Genomic DNA, 17,250 nt, shown 5'->3' with positions numbered 1-17,250 from the left:
ATGTGAAAGCCAAAAGTCCACTATATATGTTTTTCCTCAGGACTCTACCTTCGAGAGATAGAGACCGACTTGTTGCATGTGTCTGCCTGTGTAGTATATGTGCACGTGTGTGGGGTTGCATGCAACTCCGTGTACATACAGAAGCCAGAGGAAGATGTTCATGTCTTTATCACTTCTCACCTTATGTTTTGAGCCAAGGTTTCTTGCTCACCATTTGGCCAGGCTGGCTCTCCATCCAGTTTCTGTGGTCTGTCTGTCTCTTCCCCTCAAAGATGGGGTTACAGGTGCAAGTGGCCACACCCATCTTTTACATGGGTACTGGGGATTTGAACTCCCTTTTGCTTTCACAAGATCCACTCTCATCCAGGGAGCCATCTGTCTGCCCCATTTTTATTAGATGGGGTCTCCCTGTATCCCTAGCTGTTCTGTAACTCACTCTGTACAGAGATCCGCCTGCCTCTGCCTCCCAGCATGGGGCTTACAGGCATGCATCGCTGCCCCTGGGCTTTCACATTGGTGCTATAAATCAAACTCAGGTCCTCATATGACAAACCCTTTATAGACCGAACCATCAGTCCACCTGTCAGGAGAACTTTCCATGGGTTTGTCCCGTCCAGCTGTGTTCCACAGCTAAGATCATGTTCCGTGCTGCTACTGTCTGACTCTAAGAAAAGGGGGACAAAAGGGAGTGATGACCGAGGGAACCTGCTTCCTGTTTGTTTGGAAGGTCTTCCTCACTGAGGACAGAGATCAAAGGTGAGACAGGAGGCAGCCGGCGCCCTTAGGAAAGGAGCTATCCATCCCTGGCCCTCCTCCAGGGCCACCCTTGAAGAAAATAACTGGTAAGGTGATAGACATGTTCACACTAGAGAAAGACTCCAGTCCCTCTTGGCAGTTGGTGCAAACAGACCGGACGCGAGTGAGCTGGCTGGCAGAGTTTGAGCCTCCCTTTGGGGTCGGCCAAGGAGTGGCAGAGTTCCCACTGCCCAGCAGAGGGGGGTGCAATGTGGCAGACAGCACCCCTAACTTCTGCCATCACCTGCCACCCCTACAGCGCTGCCAATGTGAAGAAGTGGGAGGTCGAGCTGCAGACGCTGCGGGAGAGCAACGCCCGGCTGACCACGGCTCTGCAGGAGTCGGCGGCCAGCGTCGAGCAGTGGAAGAGGCAGTTCTCCATCTGCCGGGATGAGAATGACCGGCTCCGCAGCAAGGTGGGCAGAGGGCCCGGCCAGCTGGAGCGGGCAGCAGGAGATGGGCCCCCGAAGGCCGCTCCACAGGCGGCACAAAGCCATCTTCATTTCTTCCTTGAATGGTCCATCTTCCTGCTTTTCTTAGCACTTTTATCTTACTGACTTTGAGGTCCTATAGGGAAGGAATAGATAAGTATACCAGAAACCCCTTCTCAAGGGTCCTCCGTTCTCCTCCCTGACCGGCCTTTTGCTGTAGGCGGGGTCCCCGTGGCACCTCTGTGGCTTGGGCTCTCCAGTGGAGGAGACGGAACCCAAGGATAAGTGAAAAGATTGATCCGGGGACTGCTGAGGCATCTGTTTCTACAGAAACCCTGCTCCCATTCAAATCGATACTTCTACAAATGTAAACTTGGAAGCAAAAAGAGAAATAGTGTTTAAAGAGGAGAAAGGTGGCTGCCAACACTGTGCTGTGCTCTCTCTTGCCCTACTCTGATGACTCGGGGTTAGGTTTTACTCAGTTTACCTGTAACGAGCCCCACTCTGGTACCTTGGGGTGCTCAGAGATGCCCCAGTAGAGGTTCCCAGGTTTCTGTTTAGACTATATTATGCCTGAGCCCATCAACCCTAAGTCTGAGCACATGGGGCTTCGGAGAACACTCCCCGCGAGTGCAGGATCTCAGGGGACCTATCCCTTGACCCCTGTCTATCACTTGCCCTGACTGGCCTGGGCAGAGCCACTGTAGCAGAGCCCCACCTCACCACTCAGGTGCTAATTGCCCACAGAGCTGCCCCGTGTTATTTTTCTTTTCCATTCTGTGATAATTGTGAGGACAGTCAGGGCACTGGGCCAGTTGCTGACTTCGCGTTCCTATCTGAGCCCTGGCTGGTCCTACTGCAGGGATCGATTGCTCCTTTTCAAGCAAAGAGCAGAATTCTTCCCTCTGGTCTGAGCATGGTAGCGGAGCATTACCAGAGTAGGCTCCCCGGGAGGGCTGGACCTCCGCAGGACGAGCTCTGTGTGCTCCAGTTCCAGGCTGGAGGTAGAGCTGGGATAGTCCTGTCGTTCTGTGGATGGTTTAGGACCCGAGGCCTCATGTCAAAGGCAGGCGTTGTCTGAGTGTGCCTGTGCACTGCGTCTGCTTCTGGGCGGCATAATGGCTCCACTCCCGCCATCCACGCTGCACACACATTTGGCTTCCAAGAAATGCTGAGCAACTGAGGACAGCATCAGTGTACGAGGGCTCTGCACTCTCACTCTGCCTGGTTAGCCCTGTCGTGGGTTCAGACCCAGCAAAGGATGCACTGCCAGTCAGCCTCCAAGACGGTACCCCACTCACACTGCTCCCCAGCCAGGCCCCCTCTGTGTGCGTCCATGGGTGGTGGTCATCTTGGTACGTGGCGAATGCGCATCGTTGTCTTTGATTTCCACATGGTAGCTCCTGCCCAGCAGCGCAGCTGAAATCTCTACTTCAGCCATCTTAAACCCTTTAGATAAGTAAGTCAGGACATGATTAAAGCGATGTAAAAGCCATTCTTGGGGAAAGCGGATCAACTCAGGGGACATCTGGCCTGTGATAGACCCTACTCCCACGTGGCCACACAAGGAATCCAGAAGCCTGGCGTGTAGGCTGGGAGTCCTTCATGACTTACTGGCCCTCCTGGGATTAAGGAAGGAAGGTCAGGCAGGCAGGGGCAAGCAGCACATGGGAGCCGCGTGGTGCCTGTCTGTGGGAGGGTATATAGCAGTGCGGCAGTTTATGGCTTATTTGAAAAGAAAGCATTAACGGCTGTGTTCCTTAAGATCGAGGAGCTGGAAGAGCAGTGCAGTGAGATAAACAGGGAAAAGGAGAGCAACACGCAGCTCAAGAGGAGGATCGAGGACCTGGAGTCAGAGCTCCGAGAAAAGGAGACGGTGAGTAAAGACCTCTGAGCAGGGCCCTGGATCCTCTTGGCCTTGTGTGGTGACCTCTGTTCAAAGATATGACAGGCGACCTAGGGCCCTGGCAACCGCCTGGACTCCAGGACAGAATCAGGACTCGGCAGCACTGTGTTGATGACACCCTAGAGTGAACTGAGGGGGGGTGGATGTAGCTCGGTGGGTGGAATGCTTTGCCAGCATTCATGAAACGCTGGGGTTTGGTCCCCAGTTCCATGTAAACTCACCGTGGTGGCACACACCTGTGATCCCAGAGGCAGGAGGATAAGGAGTTCAAAGGTCATCTTCACTGAGGCCAGCCTGGGATATGTAGGATGCTATCTGAAAAACAAACAAACAAACAAACAAAAACAAAAACAAAAAAAAACAGAGGAGACTTCCCAAAAGCCCTGGACAGTCTGACCGGTCAGCTGCCAGCCACAGAGGAGTTCTGCCCTCATCCTCACAGATGTTTATGTTCTGGGCAGGAGAAAGTTAAGCCCAGGACACTGGGCCATGGGCAAGTCAGTGAAACCTCCCTGGGCCTCAGATTTCATGAGATGATTCGTCTGATATACTGCACCGTTAGTGTCATGTGAGCAAGGCAGCTTCCTAGAATAACACCCACCAGTGCACGTGCAAGGCAGCACTTTTCAAGAGTATGTTTTTAATCTGACTGTGTGTGTGTGTGTGTGTGTGTGTATAGTGTGTGTCTTTTTTTTTTTTTTTAAAAAGGTCTGCCTCATGGCAGGCATGGTGGTACACACCTTTAATCCCAGGCAAAGGCAGGCAGATCGCTATGAGTTTGAGGTCAGCCTGGACAGCCATGGCTACACAGAGAAACCCTGTCCCAAACAACAACAGCAACAAAAATAATAAAATAAAATGTCTGTCTCCCCCAGGAGTTGAAAGATCTTCGAAAACAAAGTGAAATCATACCTCAGCTCATGTCCGAGTGTGAATATGTCTCTGAGAAGTTGGAGGTAAGAGCACGTGTTTGGGGATATACTAAGGTGATCGGCACGCCCCTCACTTCTTTCCTGCCTCTCATGTTTACACCTAGGCTGCTCACGGGAGAGGGGGATGGGGGGGTCTGCCTATGGAATGTTAGCAATGGCCTTTTGTGAGCACCCCTGGGGGATGCCTCAACAGTGTTGGGTTTGGGGTGTCCCACTTACACAAAGGACCTTGTGCACAACCAGAGTGTAGGTCACCTATAGAAAACCCCTTGCAGAACCCCAGCCAGTAAGGAAGGGGCTCGTGGGCGGCCTGGGGGGCGGGGGGGGGGGAGGGAAGAAGGTTAAGGACAAGTCCCCCTTGGGCTCTTCCCAGCTCCTGACTTTGGTTGCTGACTTTAGACAGGCCTTCCTCACTGGCATCTACAAAATGAGGAATTTTCTTCCTCCCTAGCGCTTCTCCTCACTTCAGGCCCCGTGGCCAACACAAGGAGCGCTTTATTGAATTACACGACCCTAGAACCGTACTGGTGCCAGTTTTTAGCCATACTAAGGAGAATAAAGCTCTTACAGGGCGTTAAGAGGCCTCCCTCACGAAGGACAAGAGAGAGGTTGGCTAGAAGCCAAGGAAGCAAGTGTGTTCACTGTCCCTTTTGCTCTGGTTTTGAGGGTATAAATGAAAGGTCTCCGCTAGGGCTGCGTCTCGGGTTTCAGAACATCTCTGTTGGAGCCTCCACTGTCTCCGTTTCTGGTTGCCGCTTGGGGTGTTCAGGAGAGGAATGCGACCACAGGGTGTTCTCCTTTCTGACCTCAGTGGCAAATGTTTGGTCAGGGTTCATCTGTTTTCAGTGTTGGCCTTCTAGACCTCTCCCTTTTGTCTTGTCAGGCCGCAGAAAGAGACAACCAGAACTTGGAAGACAAAGTACGGTCTCTAAAGACAGACATTGAGGAGAGTAAATTCCGGCAGCGCCACCTGAAGAGCGAGCTGAAGAGCTTCCTTGAGGTGCTGGATGGAAAGATCGACGACCTACATGACTTCCGCCGAGGACTCTCCAAGTTAGGCTCAGATAACTAGGGCCAGGCATGGCCAGTGTCGTTCGTGTGTGTGTGTGTGTGTGTGTGTGTGTGTGAGAGAGAGAGAGAGAGAGAGAGAGAGAGAGAGAGAGAGATGAAGTGGGTGGAGCCTAGGTCGTGAGATGCAAGTGTGTGTGTGACAGATGAAGTAGACACATAGGGTGGCCTCCATTCGCATTGCTTCCGTGAATGCAGGCGCATCTGTCTCCAGACCAGGTGCGCCGTCCCCTCACTCCTCCAGAACAGGAAATCTCTCCCTTCTCTGGCCCTGTGAGGTTGTGGACAGCTGAAAGCTTCTGACTCAGGAATCCAGAACTTGGTCTACCTTAGCCGTGTACGCAGCCGGCGCTGGGGTGTTTATATCCTTCTTTAAGGGCTGTTGTAACCCTATGAACTGGGGGGGGGGGCGGATAGGGAGTATTTTCTAATCCAAGTATCGATGTCCTTTACAGCAGGCCATTGGGCGCCCTTCTACTGAGTAGCATTCAGAGTGTGTGACTCTAGTAGACTCCAGTCCGCTGGCACGCGGAGGGAGCGCACATCTTTTCCAAGCATGCATTTTGTTGTGTCAGCAGATATATCTAACCTTTTGATGTTGTGACATGATGTCATCGTCCACACAGTTTACACTCAAAGACTGCACAATTGGCTTACCCAAAAAGAAATAATTGTCAAAAAAAATTAACAATGTTTTTAAAGTAAATTTACTATTTGGTATTGGAGCATATTCACAGTACCCTCAGCTGCGTGTGGCCTCGGGGCTGTAGGTCAGGCAGACCGACTTGAAAGAAACCAAATTGTGTAGTGGAGACTTATCCAGAGGGAAGAAACGCAGGTGTTTTGGGGTGTGCTTACTGACGGGATTACTTGTACCCATCATATCCCATCTTCCCCTGATTTGTTATGTTCCTGGTTTGTTTGTATGTTTGTTTGGTTTTTGGTTATTTGTTTTTAACTTCAGAACAGATGCTTATGCTGTGGGAACAGTGTGCAGGGAAGGTATCTAGCACAGTCTGGGCACATAATAGGTGTTTAATAAACATTTATTCAATTAAATATACAAACAGAACTTAGTGTTTTAATCAAACCCCTCAGCAGAGTCCAGACCCTTGTTGCATCATCTTAGTTGTGCTGCAGTGATGAGCAGTGGATGCAGTTTACCGCAGTCAGACCCAGACTTGTCTCTGAGGCGCAGACTGTGGCAGTGGGTGCATCCTGGACTGCTCAGAGGCCCTGCTGCGGGGAGCCCAGCCAGGATGCCCTGAGGGCATGGCCTTCAGGACCATCTTCTCTTTCAGGCAGAGGGCCTGTAGTCTGAGGCTTTTCGGATACTGGGGGCTCGGGGAATCAGAGCTACCCTGGGCTCAGAAGCTAGGCTGGGCTCCTATAATGGTTTTGAACAGTTGAGCTATCCTACAAGCCAGGAGGGTGAGAGCCCCTCAGGCATCCCTTGGCAGTAGTGACAGAAGCTCCGCCCAGGTCTGCCTTTCCTTTCTTAGTTCCTGCTAAGGGAGGGCCTGGAGCTATAAAGTTCTCCACTCTCAGAGAACTTCTTAGTGGAGGCACTGGGCATTCAGGGCCATAGGCATCTCTCCTTAAGATGTGTGCTGCACATAGAGAAAAGATGCGTTAAGTCCAGGCCCCCAACACTTCTAAATGCCCGAGGCAAGGAAAACTTTGGTATTCCTTACCCCTCTAGGAACCCTCTAGATCTGTGTCCACGTGGGCTTAGAAATTCTTCCTCTTCACCTTGTGTGAATGAGAAAACAGCCTGAGGAAAGGGGCTGGGTGGGGCTGCCATGTTCAAGTCACAGGCCCAACGGTGACTTCCAAGGCCTCATCTTTCCTTGCATTAGCTGAGGAGACACTGAGCAAGAAAGTCAACTAGGATAATAAGGGAGGAAAGGTGGAGACACGGAACGCTGAGCTATGTGAGGGGGACCCGTCGAGTTGAGGTGTCTTGCGCAACCAGAGTGGCCCCTCTGGTGTGTCTCGGCGCAGGCCCTGCTGGCCCTGCATTCCCCACAGCTCTGCACAGTTCTCCACCATCAGCAGCTCCTACTGGTGCGCCAAGCAAGAACACAGAGGCTGGGTTGGCTGTGAGCCAGCATGGAGTACCGGGCACTCTTTCTTAGGCCATCCTGGCCCTTTTGTCTATCAGCAGCCTGGGCACATGGTTCACAGGAGCAGTAGACGCTGGGGTCTCCCCAGCTCAGTGTTCAGATGGCCTCTCTCTGCAGGTGACATTGTATAGAAAGGGGCGCTCCTGGCTGGCTAGAGTGTGGTCTAGCACCATGGAGGTGCTAAAATCATTACCATAGAGGGCTGGTTAGCCACTGAAGTCTTTGACAAGCTTCTTGTAACCTGTAGGTGGGGAAAATAGACATTTTCTGGTGTTAGACTCAAGCAGTCCCAAACCACCACTACCCTGCAGCCTAAGAGCCTCAGGATGCCCCCCTCCCCCACAGCCCTGCAGCCTCAGAGCCTCAGGATGCCCCCTCCCCCACATCCCTGCAGCCTCAGAGCCAAGGGGTACCCCCTCCCCCACAGCCCTGCAGCCTCAGAGCCAAGGGACACCCCTTCCCCCACAGCTCTGCAGTCTCGCAGCCAAGGGACACCCCCTCCCCCACAGCTCTGCAGTCTCGCAGCCAAGGGACACCCCCTCCCCCACAGCTCTGCAGTCTCGCAGCCAAGGGTAATTTAGGCTCCACAGTGAAAGCGTGAACCTTATAACTGAACTTCCCTTTGATCTGCTTCCTCTGAAGACCTTGCATTTCTTCATTTGCTTCCTTTTAAAGAACAATCTCGGCCCAGGAACAGCCTGGACGGCCAGTCAACACGAGGCTATCCCTGTCTGCAGCCTCTGGTCCCGCAAAAGGTAGACTCTACAGAGCAAAACGACCCGCTGAAATAGTTCAGTGTCCACTCACAGTGCTACTTCCTTTATCACGACGGCCAGCCCAGTCTTGAGACTGTTGTCAGGACCTCAGACCCTGTGCCGGTGGGTGGGCCCTCCCAGCAGCTCTGGCCACAGAACCTGGTGTCACGTGAGGTCTCCTGGCCTTGGCATCTGCACCTTGCTTAGCTCGCTTTCTGCAGCCATCCACACAGGTCCTGAAAGAGGCCGAGTGAAACTCAGAACCCTTCAGCCACCACCCTGGTGGTTTCTAACTTGGGGGTGATAGGGGAGAGATGTTTCTCTCATGCCTAGGGAATGTCAAAGCATTAGGGGGGCGGATTAGGAGAGAAAAAGGGAGCCCAGCGCTAGACCTCCCATCACTTCCTTCAGTTACATCTCCCCAGGAGGTGTCACTTTAGACCTTAATTGGATGAGAGTACTTGGCAGAGTATCAAAGGCAGCGGAGGCAGAGTGGCACACGCAGGGCGACCCAACCCGGCTATAACCAGCAGCATAGACTCGTGGGTCTCCTGGACCTTGAGCTATATTGTTCTCTTGCTGTCCCTTAGATGGCAAAAATAATTGATACTCTTACGCCCTGTTAAAAACATGTTGCAGCTACAGCATTTCAGTGTGTGCCCACAGCAAGAAGGGCTGACAGAGGGCTGAGGCAGAACCATGCTTGTGCTCAACATAAAAGGCAAGGTCCTTGCTGATTGGTTCTGCTTTGTAGGGCTCTCCTCAGTCCTCTCTGTGCTCAGAGGGGCCTTTAAACTCTTTACTGGTGGCTTTAATGGAGGCTCGGCCATCTTTTTAAAGAGAGGGAAGGCCTTTGATGGCAGAAACAGTGTTCTGGCCCAGAGATGGCCTGGTCCAGATAAGCCACACACAGCTGGGGAGGTGTAGACTCACCCAGTGCTTAGAGCCGTTCGCATGCATGGCGGGCTGTCCACATGGGTCCACACACGCTGCAGCCTGCAAGTTTCACAGCACAGCCCCAGCCTTCAGCAGCGTGCATGCCCTGCCTTTTAAACTGTGGCTCGTGCTACTGTTCACTCACAGCCCGAAAACCAAGCCCGTTGTTCAGGGCCTCTCTTTCTATAGGCAAGACCCCAGGGGCAACTCTGGATGAGACCCAACCTGGACCACACATGTAGCAAAGTGCGTGCTTGGAAACAGGGCAGCCTGACACAAGGGAGGCTGCCCTTCAGGGAGCGCCAGCCTTAGCTCTTCGCTAATAACTGAAGGTGGGTCATAGAAGTTACAACCCTTTGATTCATGGGAACATCACTGGATTTTTAAGCACTTGCAGCACAAACCAGAAGCTTTCAAATCAACGTCCACACCTGTCTTGAATGGTAGCCATGACTTACATAGACCGTGACTTCTGAGGACATGGCTTCTCCCAAAGAAATAGACTATGTTCTGGGGACAAGTGGGGGTGACGGGTGGAGGCAGAGTCCGAAACAGAAGTGTGAGTTATTTACATGTCTTTCCCCTACACCTTTCTGAAGACTATAAATCCCTCTTTAAAAACTTCTGGCAAAGAAGGCGACTTTGGTAGGAATTTTGAGCTGTGTGACATGTGCGTGTGGGTGTGAGTGTGTGCGTGTGCCTGTTGAGGGAGGACACATCAGGGAAAGCCGCAGGAGCGATTGGGAAGAGTTCAACCACAGCACCATAACCAGGAGGAGTCTGAATGTTCCTGGTGGTGATGCTGAATGTTCTGGAATCTGCTCCCAGGACTTTGTGGGGCTTCAGTGTTGTGAAGTTGTACAGTGCCCGACTCTCTTTGACAGTGTGACACTGGCTGCAGAGCGGCCTCTGGGCCACCAGGGACCTCTGCGGAAACCCAGGTGGACCACAGCAGAGTCCACGCTTGCCCGCTCTGTCAGGAGATTGGCAAAACTGATGCTTCTCGGGTGTTGGGGACACGTTTCTGTCACCAACCTCCTGCACCACCTTTGATAGGAAGGCCTGACTCCTCAGTTTGTTGTGTGATGTCTCGCAATATGACAGCAGGAGGACGTTTCTTACGTCTTCATAAGAACATAATCCTAAGTATGGATTGGATAAGCAAATTACTTCATGAGTACCATTTTTTTTCTTTTTAAATGCTTTTTTGGGATATAAGTAATAGATACTTTTTAAAAAAAGAAAATAATCTAAATATAAAAGGAACAAAAAAAAATCACCTGTTGTTCCACCGTCTGATTGTAACCACTGTTAACACACGTGGTCCTTGGCCTTCCCCACACAGCTCTTTTCATCCTTTTCCGTGAAATCTCCTCCTTTGATGCACACTCTTGTGACAGCTCTCTGGTCCCCTTTGAACACTATATGGCAAATGGATTTCTCTATCGGTCAGTGTGTGACCACCGCTTTTTTAACAGCCGTATAGGTCAGACCTGGGAGAGTGGCGCTGCTTCCTGTTTTCTACTCTTGTCATCATCTCTGTGCACTGTTCCGACATCTTTGTAAACTGTTCAGAATATTTGCTTAGAATACATTTCCAATTTAGGCTTTTCTGATCTCCAAACCCCGTTTTCCTTTCCCTTTCAGACATGTGAGAGACTCCAACTCACCAGGCCCTTTGTGGTGGGTTGTTCAGGGCCCTGGGAGTAATTCTGGTCAATGAGACGTGAGCGGGCGGAGCCAGGACTGTAGAGTGCCCCGCACTTGACTCCAGCGTCTCTGATAGCTTCTCCCAGCCTGGGTCCTTGAGTGGCTGTATGGGGCAGCTCCTTTACCCTACCCTACCGTACCCGCCAGATGGACATGTAGCGTGAATAGAGACAGACCTCACGGGGTTTACCATGGGCATTTCAGGGCTGATGTTTTACTACAGCATAACATAGCCCTGTCTCAACTAGTAGGAAAAAGGGCGTGCACATTTTTAGTATACTAAACATATCACTTTAAACTGCCTTTTAGAATATTTCCCTCCAGCTACGCCTTCACCAGCATTGTGTCCGATGACCCTGCTCCCGCAGTAGCATTGTCACTAACATGGAGGCAGGAGCTAACAAAGTTACATTTTTTTTAATTAAAATATGATTCTCATTAGCAGATGCCATCTGCCTGCCCCTGGCCCCCAAGTGCTGAGATTAAAGGTATGTACCGCCACCTGGCTTCTGGCCTGCTTTCTTATAAGGCCTGTAGTGGTTGTGAGCAGCCATGTGGGCGCTGGGAGTCAAACCCAAGGTCCCCTGAAAAAGCAGCCAGTGCTCTTAACCACCGAGCCATCTCTCCAGCACCCAGTCCCCTTTCCTTTACTGTGGCTAGCCTGTAACCCTCTTATGTGGATAGACCACACTAGCCTTAAATTTGTGGCAATCCTTCTGCCTCAGCCTTCCAAGTGCTGAGATTACAGGCTTGCTCCACCACATACCACATGGATTTCAAATTAAAAAATATATATATCACAAAAGTTAAAGGTGTATTATGGCTTTTAGAAGAAGACACTCAGAAAGCAGAGGCAGGTGGATCTCTGTGAGTCCAAGCCAGCCTGGTCTACAAAGCGAGTCCAAGACAGCCAGGGCTGTTATACAAAGAAACCCTATCTATCTTGGAAAAAAAGAAAAGAAAAGAAAAAAGAAAAAGAAAAAAAAAAGGCTTGCACATTAAAAAGAAACGTTTTTAGTCAAATCTGTCTTTTCTTTTATAGTCACTCCTGTGCTGACGTGATGGTGAAGGCTTTCCAGATTCTAATTCCAGCACATTCTGCCCATTAGTACATCATTCTTGTGCGTTCACTGTCTCTTATTCAGCTTTTGAGCCTCGGGTCTAAGCCAGGCGTGGTGGGCATCCTTGTAATCCCAACAGTTGGGAGGTAGAGGCAGGCGGGTGAGCTCCATAGCAAGTTGAAGAACCAGGCAGGAGCTGACTGTGAGTTTAAGGCCACCCTGGTCTACATAGTAAACCCCAGGTCAGCCAGGGCTATACAGTGAGACCCTGTCTCCAAGACAAAATAAAACAACAAAACAAAAACTGCCTTTCTGTTCTATTCCTAGTGTATTTCTAAATTGCACCAACACTTGCTTTGGCTGTAAGGATGCTAAACTTAGTTACCTGCCTGTATATTCTTGTGTTGGGACTGTACAGTTTGGTAACCCTAACTTTAGGTTTAAAAGTCCCACTAATGATTTTTTTTAAATTTCCTAGTCTATTTTATATACTAATATTTCCAAAAGAAATTCAGGGACCATTTTATAAATTTTGGAATAATTGGAAATTAGATTATATACTATTTCTATATTGCAGGAGAAGTAACATCTTTATAACCTCTTTCACTAAATTTGTAATGTTCGGTTTTCTGTCCCTTGGTCTATTTTTTTCTTATAAAGGTTTTCACTGTGGCTACTGTTATAAATGAAATCTTTTCCAACAGTTTACTGTTGTATAGGTATAGCACTTCTTCGTTAATGAAAATCCTTCCCTTTGGTTTTCCAATTGAGGAGACCAAATAAAAGTTATGTAAATTTAGACATGAAAAAAAAAACTGTAGAAAATCAAAGTCTCCTAAAATCAAAATTCCCTCTAAGATACTCAACAATTATGTAATACACACAAACACACACACACAAATACGCTCGCGCGCACACACACTCACGTGTTTTATCATGTGACAGTTTGATACAGCCCTCTACTACTTGCATTCTTTTCTTGGCAGAAGATCTTGGCCATCAGGAAGCATCAATCAATCTACCTCATTTTTATCTGCAGAGAAGAGTGTGTGTCGGCAAACGAGTTCATCATTTGTATTCAGACAGTCACTGATTCTTTTCACTCTAATGCTTTTGTCCCGAAGTTCATTTGCCTTCCTTGTAGGTGTTAGTTTTGGTTGGTGATAATATTATGTCCAAGTTTTTTCACTTTCCTGCCCTCCCACATTGACCAGCGCCCCTACGACAGTGACAGATTTGTCTGTGATTGTGCTGGCCTTGGACACGTTTCCCCACACACCTCCTTCCCCTTGGTGGGGACATTTTTAGTGTCTTTACAGAAGTATGAGTGTGACCCTGTGTTGTGTATTCAGGTCATGCCCGTGTCTGTAGTTTGCTGGCAGTTTTACAAGTAAGGGGTACTGAGATTTTAGGAATGAAGTTTTAACCTCCGTCAAGCTGTTCAAATGATTTTTCTCTATCATGACCACCGTGTAGTGGGTTTGCTAATATCAATTCAGCCCTCCCTCGTTTCCCCAAAACCCTGATATTGTCATGGTTTGTTACTCTTTTAATGCACATCTCCTGTCCAGGTTAACAGTGGTTACTCATGATTGGTTGGTCTTTGGTACATTTTTACTTTGTCTTATTTGTGCTTTCAGGTTTTTCTACAAAAGTTGCCTATTACTTGTATAGTAAAACTAAGAGCTTTACAACGAGAAAAATGCTCTTCTTGACTTTATCAGTTCCTTTTATTTTGGAATTTCATATCTTATTAATAAGATGCGTAATTGTAGGGTTTTTTTTTTTCCTGCTGTCTTTGTCAGGTATTTTTTTTTATGTGAACTTCCTTCAAAATATATCGGGCCACTTTCTATATCTTTTTCTATGCCCTGGAATATATAGTTCAAATAATATTCAGAAGTCCTTGATCTTTGAAGTTTTTATAACACGTATAGAACTGTCCAAGTCCAGTGCCTTTTAAAGAAATAATCCTTTGATAATTTTAAAACTTTTTCCATGCTCATTGGTCTCTTCAAAGTTTCTTATTCTTCAGGATTCTTTGACACGTTAAGTTTTCCCAAATGATGGTTGTCTGTAGGATTCCTGGGGCCTGTTAACCTGGGGTTAGGTTATCTTTGCCTTAATGTTGTGTGTGTGGTTTCTGTTTTTATTCTGGTTAATTTTTTCAATAATTAGTCAATTTCTATTTATCTTTTTAAAGGATCAGCTTTGAAATGTATATGTAAATTTCCAGTCTTATCATTTTATGAGTGTTGGGTGGGGTTTTTTTTCTTTTTTCTTTTCTTTTTTTCACTTTTTCAAGTTAAAGGCCATCTTGATTTCTTGCTCAGCGAAAGGCACAGTAACTCCTGTTGTAGGCCTGTGGCCTTTATTCTGAATACATCTGTATCGCACAAATGTTTATGTATGATATGGTTGTTATAAATAATTTATCATTTCAGATTGCAGTTTACCTTTGAGGATTTATTTTAAATTATACTTTTAGATTTCCAGATCATTTGATATGTGTTGCTGTTGCTTTTAACATTTCTTATAGACCTCTGCTTTATTACCTTGTTGTCAAAGAGGGTGTGGCCTGTACAATTTGTGCATTTTGGAGTTCATTAACATTTTGTTAAGTTTTAATAAGATCCCCAGGAAGTTGAAGAAGGTACATTCTTTGAAAGCAACAATATTTGATCTATGTGTATTGATTTGACCTTACTAAATATACTATTATGAACTTTTCAACTTTATTTTCTTGATTTGTTAAAGACTGAAGAAAGACTTGTTTTCACTACCACTGTCTGTCTGTCCTTTTCTCTTATGTACCTAACAGTTTCTGCTTGTGTGTTTCTGTTTGCCATAGACAAATGACCCTTTTATATTTAAGGGAAAAATTGTTTCCTTAAAGACTTGTATCCCTTGGTTTTATCTGGCTTTATTGTAATAGAGCTGTTTATTGTAGAAATACACGGCTCAGTAAACTCTCTCTGTGTGTTTTTAAGCTGACAGAAACATTTTGGAGGCCTTAGTGCCTTGAGAAGTGTGTTGGGAATGTGTGATGACCCCCAGCAGGCCAAGGTCCTAGCTGATCAGACCAAGGGGCCAGTGTTGGGGGAGGCTCCCCAGCTTTAGAACACAACAAAGGTTCCTTTGAACGTGCAAACATTTTCACTTCCTGCTTGGGGCCAGCCTTGTCCATAGGGGCGCTTAGGGGATGGATAGCTACCCCACATCTGCCAGTATGGGCCACACCATGGCTCCTCTCCCCCGTAGGCACAGGGACTAGCTTTCTGAGAGAGGCAGTGAAAATGGACACCGGTTGCCTGGATACAGGAGAAAAAGCCAGCCTCAGAGCCACATCCTGCTAGAGCAGACCTTTCCAGAAGCATTTCAACAGGCTTGCACACAGCAGAGTCTGTGCCAGGAACAGAACCACCTTTCCCCAAATGTGTGGGAGGTGTGAATCCCAGCCCTCAGCTCAGGAATAGAAGAAATACGACCCGTTCTGCCTTCACTTAATTTCTATTTTAAGCCCTGTTGCACCGGGCTCATGCAACGCTCACTGGGTCTGTGTTTCTCCTGAGGTGAGTCTTCGATGGTTGGGGGGAGGGGAGGTTAGGTCTTCCCTGGGTTGTTTGCAGGGAGGGGCGTGGCAAGAACTCCACGTCTGCGGAGAGACAGCAGCAGGCCTTCACAGTCAGCTGATAGACACTGGTTTTCCTTCCCAGCTCTTGTAGGGCCTCTTTGACTCTTTCTCTAGCCTTCTTCTGGTTCGTTTTTATTGGGGCTCCGACGCTCCGTCCTAGCTCACTGCCCTTTGGTTCTTCCTCCCCAAGCAACCTGGAGATCTCACCAGGCAATTTTCAATGGCTGCTTGCACCTGGCACATTGAGGTAGGTGCCCCACCTCACTTGTATATGCTGACCACCTTCACTCCAAGGCTGGCCCCGCTAGCACCCTCTGCCTCCCTTACACAGCTTACACAGTGAGGTGCGGTCCTCTACTTAACACTTTGCCATCCCCTCTCTCACTGCTGCCGTGACCACACCATCCCTGCCTTCCTCCTCCCGGTCCTCTCACTCCAGGATCGCCTCCCATTTCCTGGATGCTCTTACACAGAGCTGCCCAAGATTTCTCTCAAAACCCTGAAGTAGATCCGCTTCCAGTCCTAGCTCTTAAGGCTCTTCCTTACCATAAGCTCATGCTGGAAAGGCCTGGCTGTTGCATTTTCTCTGTCCTTTATTCATGTTGTTCCTGAATCCTGGAATGTTCTGTTCCAATCCTCTCCTCCTCTTAGGCCCAGGCTAAATTCCCATAAAATCCACTCTCTAACACTTACTGCACATAACAGGATTTTGTTTTGAGAGTTTTGAGTATCCCAGCCTGGCCTTAACCTCAGTCCCCTCACTTCTATGGGTGGTGGTCGTATTTTTTTTTATTATTATTAATTCTCTCTGTTTTTATCTTTTTGTGGGATGGACCACACATGGCATGGAGCCCATGTGGAGGTCAGAGGACAACTTGGCGCAGTTGGTTCTTCCCTTCTGCCATGTGTTAAACCCAAGACGTGTGAGGGAAAAAAAGACCAAATCCATGGTTGTCCAACTAAAGCAAGCTGTATTTTGGTATGTATTTTGGGACTTCCCAGCTGGCTGTCTCACCTAAGTCAGAATTTGAGAAAGCAGTCCCTGCTGGTGTCTTGATGCCCTTTTTCTATGTGAGAGAAAGTGTTCCCAGGGGCCAGAGTTGGCTGTTACACACTGTTAGGTAGGTAGGATGAAAGGGGAGGAACAACATTAAGGATAGTCATCAAATGGATTGGGTCCCAAGTTTAGTGTAGGTTGGAAACATGTGGTTTACACCAGAGTTAAGAAACAGGAATTTTGTTATTTTTTTAAAAGAGATTTATTTATTTATTATTTATATAGTATTCTGCCTGCACACCAGAGGGCACCAGATCTCATTATAGATGGTTGTGAGCCACATGTGGGTGCTGGGAATTGAACTCAGGACATTTGGAAGAACAGCCAGAGCTATTAACCTCTGAGCCATCTCTCCAGGCCCTGAAACAGGAATTCACTAATCTCACATAGAAACCTTAGCTTGCAAGGACTTATCATAGGCACTTATCCTTTTAACTACAAACAGAAACCTTGACCAGCACAGGACAAACAAGAACTTATTCTTAACTATCTTACCTGCAAACAGAGCCCCTAACCTGCAAGGTACATTCTTCTGTTTTGGTCTCTCACATGTGGTTCCAGGGACTGAACTCAGATGGTGAGTGTCTTTATCCATTGAGCCATCTCACCTGGCCTGATGAATACTTAATGTGTATGTTTGCCTGTGGGCCTGTGTGAATTCTGTGCACCATGTGCATACAGAGGCCCATGGAAGCCAGAAGAGCATGTGAGATCCCTCGGAGCTAGACTTACAGCTGTGCTGGGAACCAGATCTATGCAGTCTGCAGGAACAAGCCCTTACTCACTGAGCCATCCTTGGCCACCAATGTGTTGCTAAGGGCGATCACGGAGCAGCTGCT

The 17,250-nt window shown here is 48.3% G+C and overlaps 1 protein-coding gene across 1 annotated transcript in view; it reads left to right on the top strand.

Annotated features, from left to right (window-relative positions):
- The window catches only part of HOMER2 (homer scaffold protein 2), a 109,348-nt gene extending 94,895 nt beyond the window's left edge, over positions 1–14,453 (top strand). The window contains 4 exon segments of the mRNA XM_084756285.1: positions 1,055–1,211; positions 2,992–3,102; positions 4,008–4,088; positions 4,948–14,453. Coding sequence (XP_084612411.1) covers positions 1,055–1,211; positions 2,992–3,102; positions 4,008–4,088; positions 4,948–5,136 — 538 coding nt within the window. The 3' untranslated portion in view covers positions 5,137–14,453.
- The last annotated feature ends 2,797 nt before the right edge of the window (positions 14,454–17,250 follow it).

This window comes from Acomys minous (genome assembly GCF_964271855.1).
Source record: "Acomys minous genome assembly, chromosome: 2".
In the NCBI taxonomy this organism is placed as follows: Eukaryota; Metazoa; Chordata; class Mammalia; order Rodentia; family Muridae; genus Acomys; species Acomys minous.
The sequence above is the reverse complement of the archived record's forward strand: the minus strand, read 5'-3'. Positions and strand labels throughout refer to the sequence as shown.